The 17,574-nt window shown below is 42.2% G+C and overlaps 1 protein-coding gene across 1 annotated transcript in view; it reads left to right on the top strand.

Annotated features, from left to right (window-relative positions):
• The window catches only part of ranbp3b (RAN binding protein 3b), a 112,411-nt gene that overhangs the window by 74,363 nt on the left and 20,474 nt on the right, over positions 1–17,574 (top strand). The window contains exons 10-11 of the mRNA XM_078554746.1: positions 5,994–6,143; positions 16,228–16,337. Coding sequence (XP_078410872.1) covers positions 5,994–6,143; positions 16,228–16,337 — 260 coding nt within the window. The remainder of the gene's footprint in view (positions 1–5,993; positions 6,144–16,227; positions 16,338–17,574) is intronic.

Here is a 17,574-nt window from a genome sequence, read left to right as displayed (position 1 = left end):
TCACTTTAGCATGCTGTTAAATTTATCAACTAGCCTGTTCGTCTGAAGATGGTATGCAGTGCTCTAGAGGTATCTTACGTTGTACTCCTCGCACAGTTGCATGAATACCTGTTGAATAATTATTAACCTGGTCAGATAGAATTGTTGAAGGAAGTCTTGAAAGAGGTTGGCAATTACAGCTGCTTTGTCTGATTCAAATGCTGTTGTATCTGTTGTCTGATTGATGAGTTCATTGTCAAGAAGTACCTGCATGTTGTTGAACCTGTATCTCTAGTTTTTCTCCCATCTTCCCTCATGCTCCCACTGAACTCACCTCACCTATGAGACCCACTTCTTGCTTCTGTGATCCTATTCCCAATAAACTGCTTACCACCGAATTTCCCTTCCAGGCCTTTGTGCTTGTTGACATTGTAAATGGTTCTCTCTCAAGGGACTGTCCCTCCTCTCTTTTGAAGGTGTTGTCATTGTCCACTCTGTCTTTGCAAAATTCTGCCCCATCTGCAACCTCACTTCCTCTCCAAAATCATGAAAATGTTGTTACCCCTCACCAATCTATGCACTAATCATCAACTCTCAGTTTGATTCTCTTCAATCAAGTTTCTGTCCCTCCCACATTACTTAAATGGCCCCAACCAAATCACTAATTAGGTGAGATTCTCTGTAATTGTAACCATAGTCCATTATCTTTCATTACCTTCCATACCTTTCTACAGGTTTTGACACAGTTGATTAAATCATCTTTCTTCAACATCTCGTTGCTGCTATCCAGCACAGTGGCGTTTCTCTCAATTGGGTTCACTGATTCAATCAAGCGAGAGTATATCCAGAATGGCTTCTCTTCCCATCCCCCACACCATTGCCTTTGGACTGTCCTGAATGATCTATCCTTGATCTGATTCGGGAACTCTCCTTCAGATTGGAAAATTGTGCATCTCACTCTGCTATTTAAGAAAGATGACAGAGGAAAACAAGGGAACTATAGACTTTAGTCTGAGATCTGTTGTTGGGAAATTGCCACAGTTTATAATTAAGGATAGGGTGACTGAACACCTTGAACATTTTCAGCTGATTGGAGAAAGCCACCTTAGTGTTTAATTCACTGCCACTTCTCTTCCAGGTTTTATCTTAGTGGATTTGTAAAAGATAGGACATGCTTGACAAATCTGATTTGAATTTTTTGAAGAGGTACCTAATGTATTGGACAACGGACTGCCTATAGATGTTACTTATATCGACTTTCAGAAGGCATTTGATAAAGTTCCACATAAGAGAGTCTTAACTGTAGTTGAATTTCATAGAATTGATGGCAAATTATTAGCCTGGTTAGGAAACTGGCTGAATAGAAGAAGACAGAGATTAGGGATAATGGGCAGGTACTCTAATTGGCAGGATGTTACTGATGGTGCCTCAAAGATCTGTGTTGGGGCCTCAGTGATTCACTGTATACAACGACAACAACTTTGATGGTGAGCTAGAAAACTACATATCTAGATTTGCTGCTGACCAAAAAAAAGGCAGAATTGTAAGCAATATAGATGGAAGTGTAAAATTACAAAGAGGGATTGATAGTGAATGGGTAAAACCAGCAAGTAGATTTCAATGTAGGCAAATGTGAGGTCATCAACCTTGGACCTTAAAAGGACAGAATAGAGTGCTTTCTAAAAAGTGAACAGCTAGAATCAGTGGAGGTCCAAAGAGACTTGTGATCCAAGTACACAGATCATTAAAGTGTCATGAATGTATAGGGAAAATAATCAAAAAGGCTAATAGAATGCTGGCCTTTATGTCTAGAGGAATAGGACACAAGGAATGGAAGTCATGCTTCCACTTTACAAAGCCCGGGTTAGACCACACCTTGAGGACTGTGAGCAGTTCTGTGTACAACAACTGAAGCAGGATGTATTGGCCTTGAAAGGAATGCGGTATAGATTACTAGAATGCTACTTGGACTCCTAGTGTTAAGCTATGAGGAGAGATTGAACAAACTAGGGTTGTATTCATTGGAACCTAGAAGGTTAAGAGATGATTTGATCAAAATTTTCAGGAAATTAAGGGGAACAGGGTGGATTGAGAGAAACTATTTCCACTAGTTGAGGAGTCTAGGAATATAGTCTAAAAATTAGAGCCAGACCTTTTAGGAGAGAAATTAGAAAATGTTTCTACATGCAAAGGGTGGTAGAAGTTTGGAACTCTCTTTTGAAGATGACAATTGACGCTAGATCAGTTAATTTTAAAACTGAGATTAACAGATTTTTGTTAACCAAATTATTAAGGGATTTGGGGCAAAGGTGGGTATTTGGAGTTAAGTTGCAGATCAGCCATGACCTCATTGAATGGCAGAACAGGGTCAAGGGGCTAAATGGCTAACTCTGTTGCTGTGACCCCCCTCTTCCTCAACATACTATGCTATTCCTTAGGAACATCATCTGAAAACATGGGCTGAATTTCCATATGTATGCTGACACCAATCAACACTAAAATGCTGGCCTAGCCAGCAACACCCGCATCCCATGAACGAATAATAAAAAAACACCTCTGCATCACTTGTCCCTACCTTTGTGATGTCAAACTGCTTTGTCCACGTCAGTATGAGCTGCAATTTCCTCCAGCTAAATATAAAAAAAGACCAAAGCCATAATTTTCATCCCCTACCACAAAACTCTGTTCCATTCCCACTGACTCCATCTCCCTCCCCAGCCACTGCTTCAGGCTGAATCACATTGTTCGCAATCTCAGCATTCGATTGGATAATAAGGTGAGTTTCCAGCCGCTCATAATCTTTATCATAAAGCTCACTTACCTATAACCTATGTATCATTAGCCAACTCTGCCTGTCTGCTGCTGAGACCCTCATTCATGTTCTTGACACCTCTAGGCTTGACTATATTCTCCTGGCTGGCCACTCCATCCTCCCATAAATTTCAGCTGAACAAAAATTCTGCTGCTGTATCCTATCCTGCATCAAATCACAGCCCCCTTCACCTTTGTTCTGACTGACTTAAATTGGCTCAGAGATGGTTTAAACTTAAAATTTTTATCTTTACATTTTCATACTTCTATTTATAACCACTTCAAGCCCCTCAACCACACTCTCCACCCGCTCCCCCTCCCCCGCAACCACCATACTATTCTTCTGGCTCTTTAGTGCAACCCTCTTTTTTCCCTTAAGACTGCCAACCTGCCTTTAAGATCCTTTTTAAAACCCATCTCTTTGACTAAACTTGTAACTCACCTTCTTAGCTTTTATTTAGATTCACATCCATCAATTCATTTCCTCTCTGTGAAATGAATTGGAGACTTTTTTTCTACATCAAGTGTTATATGAATGCAAGTTACTGTTGTAATATGGGGGCCAAAAACAGTGGCTTTGCTTTACATGATATCAGTAAATTCTGGTTCGTCCAATCTCAAACAGGTGGTCATGACATTGAAGGAAATGATGAGATTTAGAGCTGAGTTTCATTAGTATACATGTAGAAACTACCCAATGCATATGGATGATATAATTGATGGCAGCATTTAGGAGAGGAAAGGGGGTGGAGGGGATCAGTATGGATCCTTAAATTTCGGAGGTGGTCATGCAGAGGAAGGAGAAGAGCCCTTTGCTTGAGTTGCACAGACTGAATTGAGACACTAAGAATGAAACTGTGGTCTCAGAGCAGAACTACGATGGAGGAAGCTGGCATATTCAACTGTGAAGTACTTTACAACATCCCCAGGATGTGAATGAACCTAAATAAATGCAAGTTTATTTTTTCTTTCTCGGAATGTTTCTGAGGTCAAAGAAAAAATGAGGGAATGATGTGCCACAGTCTCTGTAACAGATGATACTGTCTGTCTTTGACCAGGTCAAACTCTGATTTGAGCTAGGTGGAACCCGATTTGAATTAATTCAGTAACAGGAGAGGATGGCTCAGAACTGGAAGGTGATGTCACGTTCAAGGACCAAGAAACGAAAAGGAGATTTGGGATGAGCTTGGAAAGAACAACTGGATCATGCATGCATTTTTTTTAAGGAAGGGGTGATGAAAGCAGTTTTAACAGGGTGAGGACAGTAACTGAACAAATAAAGTCATTAGCAACGTTGTCAAGCACAGAGTGAGGAAAGGTGATTAAGTGATCAGGAGTAGGTCGGAGAAGGTTTTGCGAGACAAGAGGTGGGTCTTATGAAATAAATTAGTTGTGAGAGGGCAGGGAGATTTTAAAAAAGCTGGAATGAGTGAGGAGATGATGAAGAGAGTGTGGTGAGATAACTATTTGGATAATTTCTTTAAGGTAAAGAAATCCATGAGAAATTCACCTTGTCTTTTAGAGATGATAGGGTAGGGGAACTTAAAATGGTTCCTTATGGCTTGTCCTTGCCCTCCAGCATTATTCCTGTGTAGAAAGAACATTTGGCTATGGGAGGGACGTGGTAATATTTAACATGTTCAAACAAGATTTAGCAGCAGGTGACAAAATCAGTCATGTGTCATTTGTTTTCAAGTCTGTGTTACAAAGAGTGGAAGACCATGAGTAACTTTGTGGGGATTAAGATATTGCAGGCGGAATTAAAGTTGTTGAGAAGATGAACATCAACAATGGTGCCATAATGAAAGGAGGGCCACAGTGGGAACGAGTAGTTGGAAGCTGTGGGGGAGATTTTTTTCCCCTCAGTGGAAGATGTCAAGGACCAGGCAGGTGTGACTTAAGGTGCAGAACTGCATAGAATGCAAAGGATTTGCTGTCAGTGTGGAAACTGATGTAAACACTAAGGAGAGTAGAGAAATCAGAAACCATGTAGCATAGGCGTTGAAGGTGCTGAGGTCAAGTACCCACATAGTATGAAAGCAGGAGGTCTCAACAAGGCAATAGAGAACAGGAGCAGGAACGAAAGGGCCTCAAATGAGCAAAAAAGATACGAAGACTAGCAGAAGAAGCCCAGATAAGATTTGATCGTAACTCATTTTGATTGCAAGTCAAACTTCTATCAGCGCCAGATGTTTGTAGATTCAGCGACACAAGGTTGGTGCTTGATGGCAGAAGATTGTTGAGCAGACAGTCTAACCAGTGGAGGAGGCCTAAGGCCAGCTGAACAGTCTGAAGATGTTGGTAGTTCCCAGTGTTGTGAGGCTGGCTGTGATTTGAGCGGTATGGAGAAAGTGGCGCCTCAGAGCAACTTGGTGAGCTCCAGAGCCTTCAGCTTGGACTGTGTTCAGCCAACTTACCTGTTCCCTTCCTTGATTTCCTTCCTTAACTGGGTATTGTCAATCTTGGTACTGCTTGAACAAATGTTGGAGAAGTAGCAGGAAGCAGAGGTGTAAGCATGTCAGGGCAGGAGCCTTCATGAGGTTAGACAATGAGTAAGAAGCAGCTTGAGAGATGATTATGCAATGTTCTGGAACGCAGAAGAGCAGAGTCTGTAAAGGAAGAAAGCGGGAGTAGTAATCGTGGGAGGCACCACAGCCAAGCCAATCCTGTCCTTGTCCGATGACCACAAATGCACTTTCTAGCAAGTCACTGGATAATGATCAGGAGTGGGAGCCCTGGCTGATTTTTTTTTTTCTCTCCTCCCTAGCCCAGGGGCACTAAGGCCAATTGGAGCACCCGTACACCTGCTGCAGCTGAGATCAGCTAACTCAGGATAGACCAGGGATCGAACCTAGGACCTTGGTTGTATGGCTCAGTTCCACACTGGGCACTAGTTTACCAACTGAGCCAACGGTGGAACCATATCTTGAACTTTGGTACGCAACTATTTGTATGTCGAGGTTGACTGAATAAGGAAGAATGTAACACTTCTTTCTGTTAAAGCTCTTGTTTAAGTGCAGATTTAATGTTTTTAGTGATAATGATAGCAGAAGACCTTTGAGGTAGTCACACTTTGTTTGGCAAGGTGAACCCCTGAAATGGGTTTTGGAAAGTTTACTTTGAATATAAATCCTTATTGCCTTATTTTTGGGTTACTGGGATGTATACATAGTTCACTTAAAATGATTTCTCCACATTTCCAGGAGAATACGAAATTAGCTGAATCATCAGAGTGCAAGAGCAGCTGTGAAGTAGATGAGAAGGAAGAGAAGGTGGATAGCCAGGAGCAGCCTGAGCAGCTTATGGAACAGACGAACTTCGTGTTTGGGGAAAATCTTCAAGACAGAGTGAAGGTTCATGTTATTACAATATTGAAAAGTCACCATGTGCTATCCAATGCTCCTACAATCCCTCCTGTAGTATGTGCTTCCATTGAATAGTTGGTTTTTTGAGTTAATGTAATTTAATTAATCCCATGCATAATCTCCTGTGTCATTTATTGTTTGAAGCTTTTTTAATATGTTGATATATAAAGAAGAGTGTCAGTATACCCTTGGGTGATTTAAACAAGCAATATGTTTATGTTATAATGCTACAGTAAGAATCTATTGAAAGTTTAGTGTATGGAAATGGAGCATCAGTCATGTTTATCAAGAGTGGATTGATGAAGGGTAATAAGAAATTGGAACACAGAATGCCAAAAGGTTACTGTATGAAAAGCATCTTAAGCATCAAATGGCAGCAAGGATTTTAATCACGAATAGGAGAATCAAAATAACTTATAGAGATAAGGGACAATGAAGCAGAAAAGAAACAAGGGTATAATAGTTGCGAATTCAGTGGTGCATTTTGTGCATATTAATTCTGCTGTTATGTTAATAAAGCAATGAGTTGTCCACAGAACTCGGGTTGCACTTGAAACAGGTTAGAGTAAATGAACTGGTGTGCGAGAAAAATTGTATAAACCATGTGGCAGTTAATGGCACAAGATAAAAGTACTCAAGTTGAAAAGTAGCTTTAGACAGATGCTTGGAAATTGAAAGAGAAAAGTCATAAGTTTCTGATTTCTGAATTATTTTCAGTCATTAGTAGAAATAATGGATATATTGGAATCAAGAATTGATTGTTTAGATAGCGGTGGTCAAATGGTTTCATTTATTTTCTTTTATTAACACAGATTTTGCTTAGGTGTAAATCGTGGTGTAACAATAAAGATAAGATGTATTTAAACAGAACCAGAACAATCCAGCTATGAAAATGAGTGCATAACAGCCTAACTGTATAACTCTCACAAAATGGAAGTTCGTGAAGAGTACCACTGGCCTTGCAGTATTAAATAGCTACCAGAACCTATGAAACTTTCGCAAAAGTAAAATATGGCAGATACTGGAAATCTGAAATAAAAATCGAAAATGCTGGGAGAAAGCAGGTCAGGCAGCATCTGTGGAGTGAGACACAAGGTTAACGTTTCAGATCGACAACCTTTCATCAGAACTGGGAAATGTTAGAAATGTAATGGACCTGAACTTCCGTGGAGTTGCAGTCAGAGTCAGTTTGGGCCCTGGGGGGAGAGGGGGAGGGGTGGGGGGGAGGTTGGGTCAGGTTGGGCCCTGGGCGGATGTGGGGGGTTCAGGTCAGGCTTTGGGGGAGGGGTGGGGAGAGGTTGGATTGTTTAAGGGGGGGCTGCTTTGAGAGTCAGTCCTTGGTTGTGGGGTGGGGGGGGTGGGGGGGGGGGGGGGGGGGGGGGCAGAGAGAGAGAACAGTCGCTGAGGGGTTGTGGATTTCTGTGGGGGTGCCAGAATCCTGTGGAGAGTCCCGATTGGGGAGTGGTGATGGGACAGTCCTGAGGGGGTGGGGGATTCCATGAGGGTGGGCTGTCTTTGTGGGGTTTGGGACAGTCTTGTGGGTGTTTGGGGGAGGTTCCTGGAGGGTGTCGGTGGGGGTCTGTACAACAGTTACCCATAAATTAGAAGTGGTTTTAATTCTCCTTTTTCTGGGTTGCTATTGATGTAACACAGTCAGAACCATCAAAGTTTGCAATTCAGATCACATTTTCGGATGGTTCCCAGTGCAGGGCAATTGCCCAAGGGAAGTTTGCACTTCCAGGAACCTTACCTGGGAACTTTCAGAGTTATGGGGTGCTCTCCAGCGCATCTTTGGGGTGCCTCCCCAGCTACGCTGCCCTGGACCTCCGAAGTTGCAGCCCAACAGGTTTTAAGCAGGCGAAATGGGAGTCTGGTGGAAAAAGAACAAAAGGGTGATAGGGTGGAACATGGGTGACATTAAATGACAAAAGAGTTGTTGTGCAGAGTCAAAGGGAGTGTTAATGGGGCAAGTAAAGAAACACAGGATGTGTCCAGAGGAGATGTGAATGGCAGAATAATGAGCAGCTACGCTCCAAAAGCAAGTGTGGTAGGAAAACGAGATAAAGCCTGAAACATGCAAAAAAAAAGAGGAAACAAAATGGGAGCAGAGATTATGGCCCGAAATTATTGAACTCCGTGTGGAGTCCAGAAGGCTGCCAAGTGCCTAATTGAAAGATGAGTTGCTATCCCTCGGGCTTGTGTTGAGCTTCATTGGGACACTGCAGTAGGCCAAGGGCAGAGAGATCAACATGAGAGCAAGGTGGAAAATAAAAATGGCAGACTTACTCAAAAATTAGGACTTTTCATTAGAATAGAGAAGTTTAAGGGGAAGGTTAGCAATAATGAAAGCATTTGAAGGGCATGCAATGAAAGAACGTTTCTAAGTGGTTGGCTAATTAGTAACAAGGGAATAGAGGGAGAATTTTGAAGAATGGAGGAGCAGCTGAGAAGAGATTTTTCCAAAGTTACTAAAGCATGGAATTTTTTACCACAGACAGGTACTGAGTCAGAAATAATAACATTTATAAGGTAATGTAATAAATATTTGAAATGAAATATTCTAGAAGTATGTAGAGAAACTGAAAGGAAATAGAGTTCAGTTCAAGTTGAAGAACAAGAACTGGCACACACGATGTGTAAAATGGCCTCCTTAACTATAATTTTAATGATTCTGGTTTTATTAACTAAGTGAACATTGGTCCTATGGAAAGTGAGTCTGGGGAATTAATAATGGAAAATAAAGAGATGGTAGATGAATTGAACAGGTATTTTGCATTGGTCTTCATGAAAGAGGATACAAGTAACATTCCAGGAATAACTGTAAATCAGGAATTGGAAAGGAGGGAAGAACTCAGGAAAATTACAGTCACCAGGGAAGTGGTACTTGGTAAACTGTTGGAGCTGCGAGCTGACAAATCCCTGGGTCCTGATGGACTTCACCCTAGGGTCTTAAAAGAAGTGGCTAGTGGAATAATTGATGCGTTGATTTTAATTTTCCAAAGTTTCCTGGATTCGAGAAAGGTGGCATTAGATTGGAAAATAGCGAATGTAACTTTTTTGTTCAAAAAGGGAGACAGAAAGCAGGAAACTATAGGCCAGTTAGCTTAACATCTGTCATAGGAAAAATTTTGAAAGCTATTATTAAAGATGTTATGGCAGGGCACTTAGAAAAATTCAAGGTAATCAGGCAGAGTCAACATGGTTTTGTGAAAGGGAAATCATATTTAACCAATTTATTAGAGCTCTTTGAAGGAGTCACATGTGCTCTGGATAAAGGGGAACCGGAGGATGTATTGTACTTAGATTTTTCAGAAGGCCACGTCATAAGTTATTATGGAAAATAAAAGCTCATTGGTGTAGGGGTAACATATTGGCATGGATAGAAGATTGGCTGTCTAACAGGAAGCAAAGAGTTGGCATAAATGGGTCTTTTCCTGGTTGGCGGGATGTAACAAGCCACAGGGATCAGTACTGGGGCCTAAACTTTTTATATAAATGACTTGGATGAAGGGAGAGAAGCAGGTTGCAAAATTTGTTGATGATACAAAGATAGGTAGGAAAGTAAGTTGTGAAGAGGACAAAAGGAGGCTACAAGGAAACATAGGTTAAGTGAGTGGGCAAAGATGGGAATCTAGCAAATGGGAAAATATGAAATTGTCCATTTTTGCAAAAAAGCAAAAAGAAGCATATTATCTAAATGGTGAGATTGTGGAGCTCTGAGATTCAGGGGGATCTGACTGTCCTAGTGCATGAATCACAAAAGGCTAGTATGCAGGTACAGCAAGTAAATAGGAAAGCTAATAGAATGTTATCATTTATTATGAGGGGAATTGAATATAAGAGTAGGGAGCTTATGTTTCAGTTGTACAGGACACTGGTGAGACTACATCTGGAGTACTGTGTACAGTATTGGTCTCCTTATTTAAGGAAGGATGTAATTGCATTAGAAGCAGTTCAGAGAAGGTTTACAAAACTAATACCAGGAACGGGCGGGTTGTCTTATGAGGAAAGATTGGACAGGTTAGGCTCATATCTGCTGGAATTTAGAAGGGTAAGAGGCAACTTAATTGAAACGTATAAGATCCTGAAAGGTCTTGACAGGGTGGAACTTGAGGTCATTGTTTAAAAATAGGGTGTTGTCCATTTAAGACTGAGAGAAAACAATTCTACTCATCTGAGGGTAGTGAGTCTTTGGAACTCCCTCCCTCAAAAGGCAGTGGAAGCAGAGTCTTTGAATGTTTTCAAGGCAGAGGTAGATAGATTCTTGATAAACATGGGCATGAAAGGTTATCGGGGTAGGCGGGAGGTTACAATCAGATCAGCCATGATCTTATTGAATGGCAGAGCAGGCTCGTAGGGCCGAGTGGCCTGCTCTTGCTCCTAACATATGTCAGTATGTTTAAAAGCAAGCCTGCTCGTATCTGTAAAAAAAGAAACTGGAAATTAATAGAACTGAACAAAACAGGGAGAGCAAGGAAAGAGAACAACAGATAGAAAACAAGTATCTTAAATATTAACTCTTCTCAGAGATGAGATGATGAATAAGTGGTCAGCAAACATGCTGGAAAGAGGTGACAACAGGCAGATGGCATATGAAGATCAGCTCAGTGAGGTAATGTGCAGGCATTAAAAGAACAAAGGAGCATGAAAATAGTATATTCAAATCTTAGCTATCTTCCCCATATTTTTGGAAATAGATGCATTTTGGGCCTGTGAGCTTCTGGTTAAAGGTAAAGCAAGTTAATGTTTTGTATGTTGACAGAGTCTATATTTGGAGTCTTGGGCTGTCTTTCATATTTCTGTGTTTGAGTTTTTATATATTTGTTTTTTCCTTTTTACTTTCCTTTTTACTCTAGGTGAAGCAGTGGCATAGTGGTATTGTCACTGGCCTGGCAATCCAGAGACCAGGGTAATGCCCTGGAGACCTGGATTTGAATCCCAGATGGTGGAATTTGAATTCACTGAAAATCTGGAATTAAAAGTTTAATGGTAACCATGAAACTATTGTTGATTGTCGTAAAAACCCACCTGGGAAAACCCATTAGCGAAGGAAATCTGCCATTCTTACCTGGTCTTGCCTACATGTGACTCCAGCCCCTCAGTATTGTGGTTGACTCTTAAGTGCCCTCTGAAATGGCCTATCAGTTGTATCAAACCACTAATTAAAAAAGTCTAAAAGGAATGAAACTGGACGGATCACTTGGTATGGACTTTGGTACCAGAAACGACAACGGCAAACTCAGCCCTGTTGACCCTGCAAGGTCCTCCTTACTAACATCTGGGGGTTTGTGCCAAAGTTGGGGGAGCTGCCCCACAGGCTAGTCAAGCCTGACAGAGTCATACTCATGGAATCATACCTTACAGATAAAGTTCCAGAGACCACCATTACCATCCCTGGGTATGCCCTGCCCCACCAGCAGGACAGATCCTGCAGAGGTGGTGGCACAGTGATTTACAGTTGGGTGGGAGTTGCCCTGGGAGTCCTCAACATTCACTCTGACCCCATGATGTCTCATGGGCAAGGAAACCAGCTGATTTCTACGTACTGCCTCCTCTCAGCTGATGAATCAGTAACCCTCCATGTTAAACACCACTTGCACTGAGGGCGGCAAGGTTGCAGAATGTACTGAGTGGGGGGCTTCAGTGTCCATCACCGAGAGTGGCTCCGTCGCACCACTATTGACCGTGTTGGCTGAGCCTTAAAGGACAAAGCTGGTAGACTGGATCTGTGGCAGGTGCTGAGGGAACCAACAAGAGGGAAAAACACACTTGACCTCCTCCTCACCAATCTGTCCATGGTAGTATTAGTAGGTGACCACCGCAAAGTCCTTGTGGGGACAAAGTCCCGTCTTCATATTGAGGATACCCTCCATTGTGTTGTGTGGCACTACCACCGTGCTAAATGGGAAAGATTTTGAACTGATCTAGCAACACAAGACTGGACAACCACGCACTGTGGGCCATCAGCAGCAGCAGAATTGTACTCGGCCACAATCTGTAACCTTATGGTGCGGCATTTCCCCATCCTACCATTACCATCAAGCTAGGGAATCAATCCTGGTTCAATGAGGTGTGCAGGAGGGTTTGCCTGGGACAGCACCATGCATAGCTAAAATTGAGGTGTCAACCTGGTGAAGCTATACCTCAGGACTACGTACATGCCAAACAGTGTAAGCAGCATGGGATAGACAGGGCTAAGCGATCCCAAAACCAGTGGATCAGATCTAAGCTCTGCAGTCCTGTCACATCCAGTTGTGACTGGTGGTGGACAATTAAACAACTCACTGGAGGAGGAGGCTCCACAAAATCCCCATCCTCCATGATGTTGGAGGGGTGCGCAGTGCGAAAGATAAGGATGAAGAATTTACAACAATCTTCAGCCGGAACTGCCAAGTGGATGATCCATCTCGGCCTCCTCCAGAGATCCCCAGCATCAGAGGTGCCTGCCTTCAGCCAATTCAATTCACTCCACGTGATATCAAGAAACAGCTTAAGACACTGGATACTGCAAAGGTTATGAGCCCTGACAATATTCCATCATAGCACTGAAGACTTGCGCTCCAGCTCTATACCTGCCCCTAGCCAAACTGTTCCAGTACAGCTACAACACTGGCATCTACCTGGCAATGTGGAAAATTGCCCAGGTGTGTCCTGTACAGAAAAAGCAGGAAAAATCCAACCTGGCCAACTCCCCGCCCCATCAATTTGCTCTCAATCATCAGTAAAGTGATGGAAGGGGTCATCAACAGTGCTTTCTAGCGGCACTTGCTTAGCAGTAACCTGTTCACTGATGCTCAGTTTGGGTTCTGCCAGGGCCACTCAGTTCCTGACCTCATTAAAGCCTTGTTCAAATATGGACAAAAGAGCTGAACTCCAGAGGTAAGGTGAAGTGACTCCCCTTGACATCAAGGCAGCATTTGACCAAGTATGGCATCAAGGAGCCCTAGCAAAACTGGAGTCAATGCGAATCAGGGAGAGCTCTCCGCTGGCTGGAGTCATACTTGGCACAAAGGAAGATGGCTGTGGTTGTTGGAGGTCAATCATCGCAGCTCCAGGATGTCACTGCAGGAGTTCCTCAGCATAGTTTCCTAGGCCCAACCATCTTCAGCTGCTTGATTAATGACTTTCCTTCCATCATAAGGTCAGATATGGGGATGTTCGCTGATGATTGCACAACGTTCAGCACCATTCGCGGCTCCTTAGACACTGAAGCAGTCCATGTGCAAATGCAGCAAGACATGGAAGATAGCTGGGCTTGGGCTGAGAAGTGGCAAGTAACATTCGCACCACAGAAGTGCCAGGCAATGATCAACTCCAACAAGAGAGAATTTAATCATTGCCCCCTTACATTCAATGGCATTACCAGTGCTGAATCCCCACTCTCAACACCCTGGACGTTACCATTGACCAGAAACTGAACTAGACTAGCCATATTAATACTGTGGCTACAGGAGCAGGTCAGAGGCAAAGAATCCTGCAGCATGTAACTCACCTCCTGACTCCCCAAAGCCTGTCCACCATCTAGAAGGCACAAGTCAGGAGTGTGATGGAATACTCTCCAGTTGCTTGGATGAGTACAGCTCCAACAACACTCAAGAAGCTCAACAGTATCCAGAACAAAGCAGCCCGCTTGATTGGCACCGCATCTACAAACATTCACTCCCTCCACCACCGATGCATAGTGGCAACAGTATGTATCATCTTCAAGATGCACTGCAGGAACTCACCAAGGCTTCTTAGACAGCACCTTCCAAACCCACAACCACTACCATCACAGGACAAGGGCAACAGATGCAGGGTAGAACCTGCAAGTTCCCCTCCAAGCCATGCACTATCCTGACTTGGAAATTGTCATTCCTTCACTGTCACTGGGTCAAAATCCTGGAACTCCCTAACAGCATTGTAGGTGTACCTACACTACATGGACTGCAGGGGTTCCAGAAGGCAGCTCACTTCCGCCTTTTCAAGGGCAGTTAGGGATGGGCAATAAACTCTGGCCTTGCCAGCGGCGCCCAAATCCCATTAATGAATAAAAAAATCTTTTCCATGTTCATGCTTTTGTGTACCTTTTCCTGCACTTTTTTTTACCAAATCTCTTGCACTTCTGCAACATTTTTCAAATTCCACAAGTTTGCAGTTCAGCCTCCAATGTGGACAAACCAAGGAATATGTAGTTTTATTTAACACAGCAGGAGTTAAGATTCAGCATATTCACAGCCAGCAAGGAGTTTCACACTTCATTTAATAGTTTGTTGAAATAATATGATCCTGGAAAAAATTGAGGCTATGCATGTCAGAATACTTTTCCTTAATGCAAAGTGGGTCATGACAAATCTTATGATGGAAATCCTTTTCCTTAATTTAAGTACAGTAGAAACACAGGAAAACCTTCAGGGGTTTGCGTTGTAAGTACACCGGGGATGAAAAATTTGGCTAGACAGCAGCTAATAACAGGTTGCACAATTCAAAAGGGAAAATTGTAGTGGTGGCAGAAAAGTGAACTACTTGTTCACAATGGAGACAGATGGGAAGCACTGTTCCCTTTTGATGTTTTGGAATTGAAGATCCTGATGCAAGAGATGTACCAAAGAACTGTGACGTATTATGTCTGATGGCATCCCCCACCCCCAATCATCACTCAGCAAAAGCATAGTGCCAATTGCATGGAGGGAGGTTGCTAATCGAACAAGACACAACCAAGTTGTAAAGAGCAGGACAGCAAGTAAACAAAGTAGTGGATAATACCAAACCCGAGTATTAAAAGTCTGTAGATTCTAGATGAAAAGTAAGTAAATTGTGTACAGTTCAGTTGTCAAATCATATGAAGGATATTTTCTCCTCGAGTTTATGGCGAGGCAAACTACGATGACGATTCTTAATAACTAAAAAGTTAAATTAGGAAAACAGGTTAAGGAAATTAACCCTGTTTTCTTTAAAGGGACTGAAGTTTTTTAGATAATGAAGAGAATTCACTAAGTTGCCTCTGGCAAGTAGTTCACGACAGCAGAAGTTCAAATACCAGGGGACGTGAGATTGAAAAGTATAAAGGAAAAATTTTGATTCGAAGTGTAACAGAATTGAATGTTCAGCCACTTGGCTCAACTGTTCTATGCTGGTGTTTATGCTCCACTCATCTCCCATCCCTTTGATAAGTTTAAATGGAGGTTTAATTGAAGGCAACAATATTGAGATGTATGGTGAGAAGTTGGGTTTGATCTCAGAAAATATGGGTTTGTTAGGATTTTCTGTCCCAAAAAGTTCTTTTGTCCTTAAAAAAGATGTTTCATGAAATACCAGCGGAGCCCGACAAAGTATTCACAGTCAAATTTGTATAATTAACCAATTCCATCATCGCATCCACACCTCCCATGCCATTCCTTCTATACCATTCCATCTTTCCCATGTCTTCCCCCCCACACTCCATGCCATCCCCATTCCATTCTTCCCCATTCCATACTTCCTATGCCGGCTTCCTTCCATACCGCACTCCCACCCCTTCCAAGCTGTACTCCCAATCCTCCATCCCCAGCCAGGGTGTTGTTAGGCCCTCCTTATCTTGCATTGATTTTCTCATCCAGTAGCCTACCTGCACCCCACAATGCCACCACCATCAGCTCTCCCTCCAGCCTGGGTAATTTTGTCGTTGGCTTCCCTTAACTTATGTTGTTTTTCTTCCCTCCCTCACCCAACCCCCTTAAACTGCTGCTGCCACCAACCATTGGTAGAAGTATGTGCATTACGAGCATCAGTCCTCCACGCATCCCACATGCCACATGCACCAGGCTCCTCCTGCAATATCAGTCCATCGATCAATCAGAAAATTACAGACAGGCAAAACTGTGTATTGCTATTACAAATAATAGCACAAGGTTAATTTTCAGCTTTGCTTTATTTGAAGTTAGCAGCTTCTTTTGAAGCCCTCATTACACAAATATTTGGAAACTGAAAATCACCTTGAGTATGTTTTTCTATTATTGCATAACCACTCAGTAAAAATCGTGTTGGAACCTTGTATCTGAGATGTCCCATGTTCTAGCTTGTGCATAGCTGTTATATATGTGATGTGTTGCAGATGATGGAGGGCAGTGACTTTTCATGTGCTCTGAAGCAAAGTTCTGCAGATGGAGAAACATTACCAGCTACCAACTACTTTCTCCAGTACATCAAACAAAACACTGCAAAGTAAGTGGCTAAATCCTTTTGTGCATATAGAATCAGCGTTGCCTACAACTTCTAAAGCATTCTGAACTGGTAAAGTGCTTGATACTCAAATAAATGCAGGGCTGTACGGGATAACTGCTGACATAGTCACTTATGATTAGAAATGAGTATGAGATGTTCTTCCTGTACTGTTGCGTTGTTTGCTTGTCTGTGGACATTTCAAAGAATGCTGTCTTTGTCCATGCAGTTCAACATGCCTCAAGTGATGCTTTGTAATGGACCCATGTTATTCTCTATTGCACAATTTAAAAATTCTGAATTCAAAATTCTTATCTACCATCCTGGTAACCAAAATTATATGCTGCAGCAGTACTACTGTAGACTCAAATTTCAGTGTCATTTCAGTCCTATTTTTAATTGTAAAATCCAATCTGTTTCCACTCTAATTTCATCAACTTCCAGGCCTCTAAATGATTACCTTGATCTCCTTTCCCTTTATTTGAACAATGAAAATGATTTTCTTTCATTTCACCAAAGATGCAGTTTCTCCCTGTTTCTCTTCTAGCATTTTCTATAACCTCTTATCTCTGGCTCTGCCCTCAATCTTTTAAAAAATCTATTAACACTCTTGTTCTCACTATCTCAAATAGAGATCTCACATCCCCTTCCATGGGCAAAGCTGACCTTAAGTAGTTTAGTTAGGTCTATTATTTCAAACTCTTATCCTCCTCAACTACTCTTACCAAAACCCAAGTGCCAACCTTGCCTTATTGCGGTGGTTAAACTACATTCAAAGAATGGGGGAAAAGATATACCCAAAATAAGTGATGTAACAAGTTTCTTTCCTTGCCTAATTCTTGCTCAACAACATTATTATCAATGCACAAATGAATGATCCACTGTCTGTAGCTGTACCAAAGCTGCTTCTAACATGGAGGTGTGTAAAAATCCTGGTAACTACTGTTGCTTTGATTTCTTCTTCCACCATCCTATAGAGAGGCACTGGGCCTCAAGTCAGGGATTGGTGATACCATGAGTAGGACAGCATTTAACAAGGGCCAAGAACTTGGATGCTTCCACTTTTCATATTCTAATCCTGCAATAAATAATGTCTAATTAAATGATTCAATGATCTGACAGGTACAAATGAAGATGGCTATTCAGCTCATCCTTCAATGGAAACCTATAATTTCTGAGCCACCCCACGACAATATCTGTCTCTTGAATACTTTGAGTTTTTCACTCTAATTATTCCAAG

Source organism: Cetorhinus maximus, chromosome 13, assembly GCF_964194155.1.
Source record: "Cetorhinus maximus chromosome 13, sCetMax3.hap1.1, whole genome shotgun sequence".
NCBI lineage: Eukaryota > Metazoa > Chordata > Chondrichthyes > Lamniformes > Cetorhinidae > Cetorhinus > Cetorhinus maximus.
This window is presented reverse-complemented; position numbering and strand designations above follow the sequence as displayed.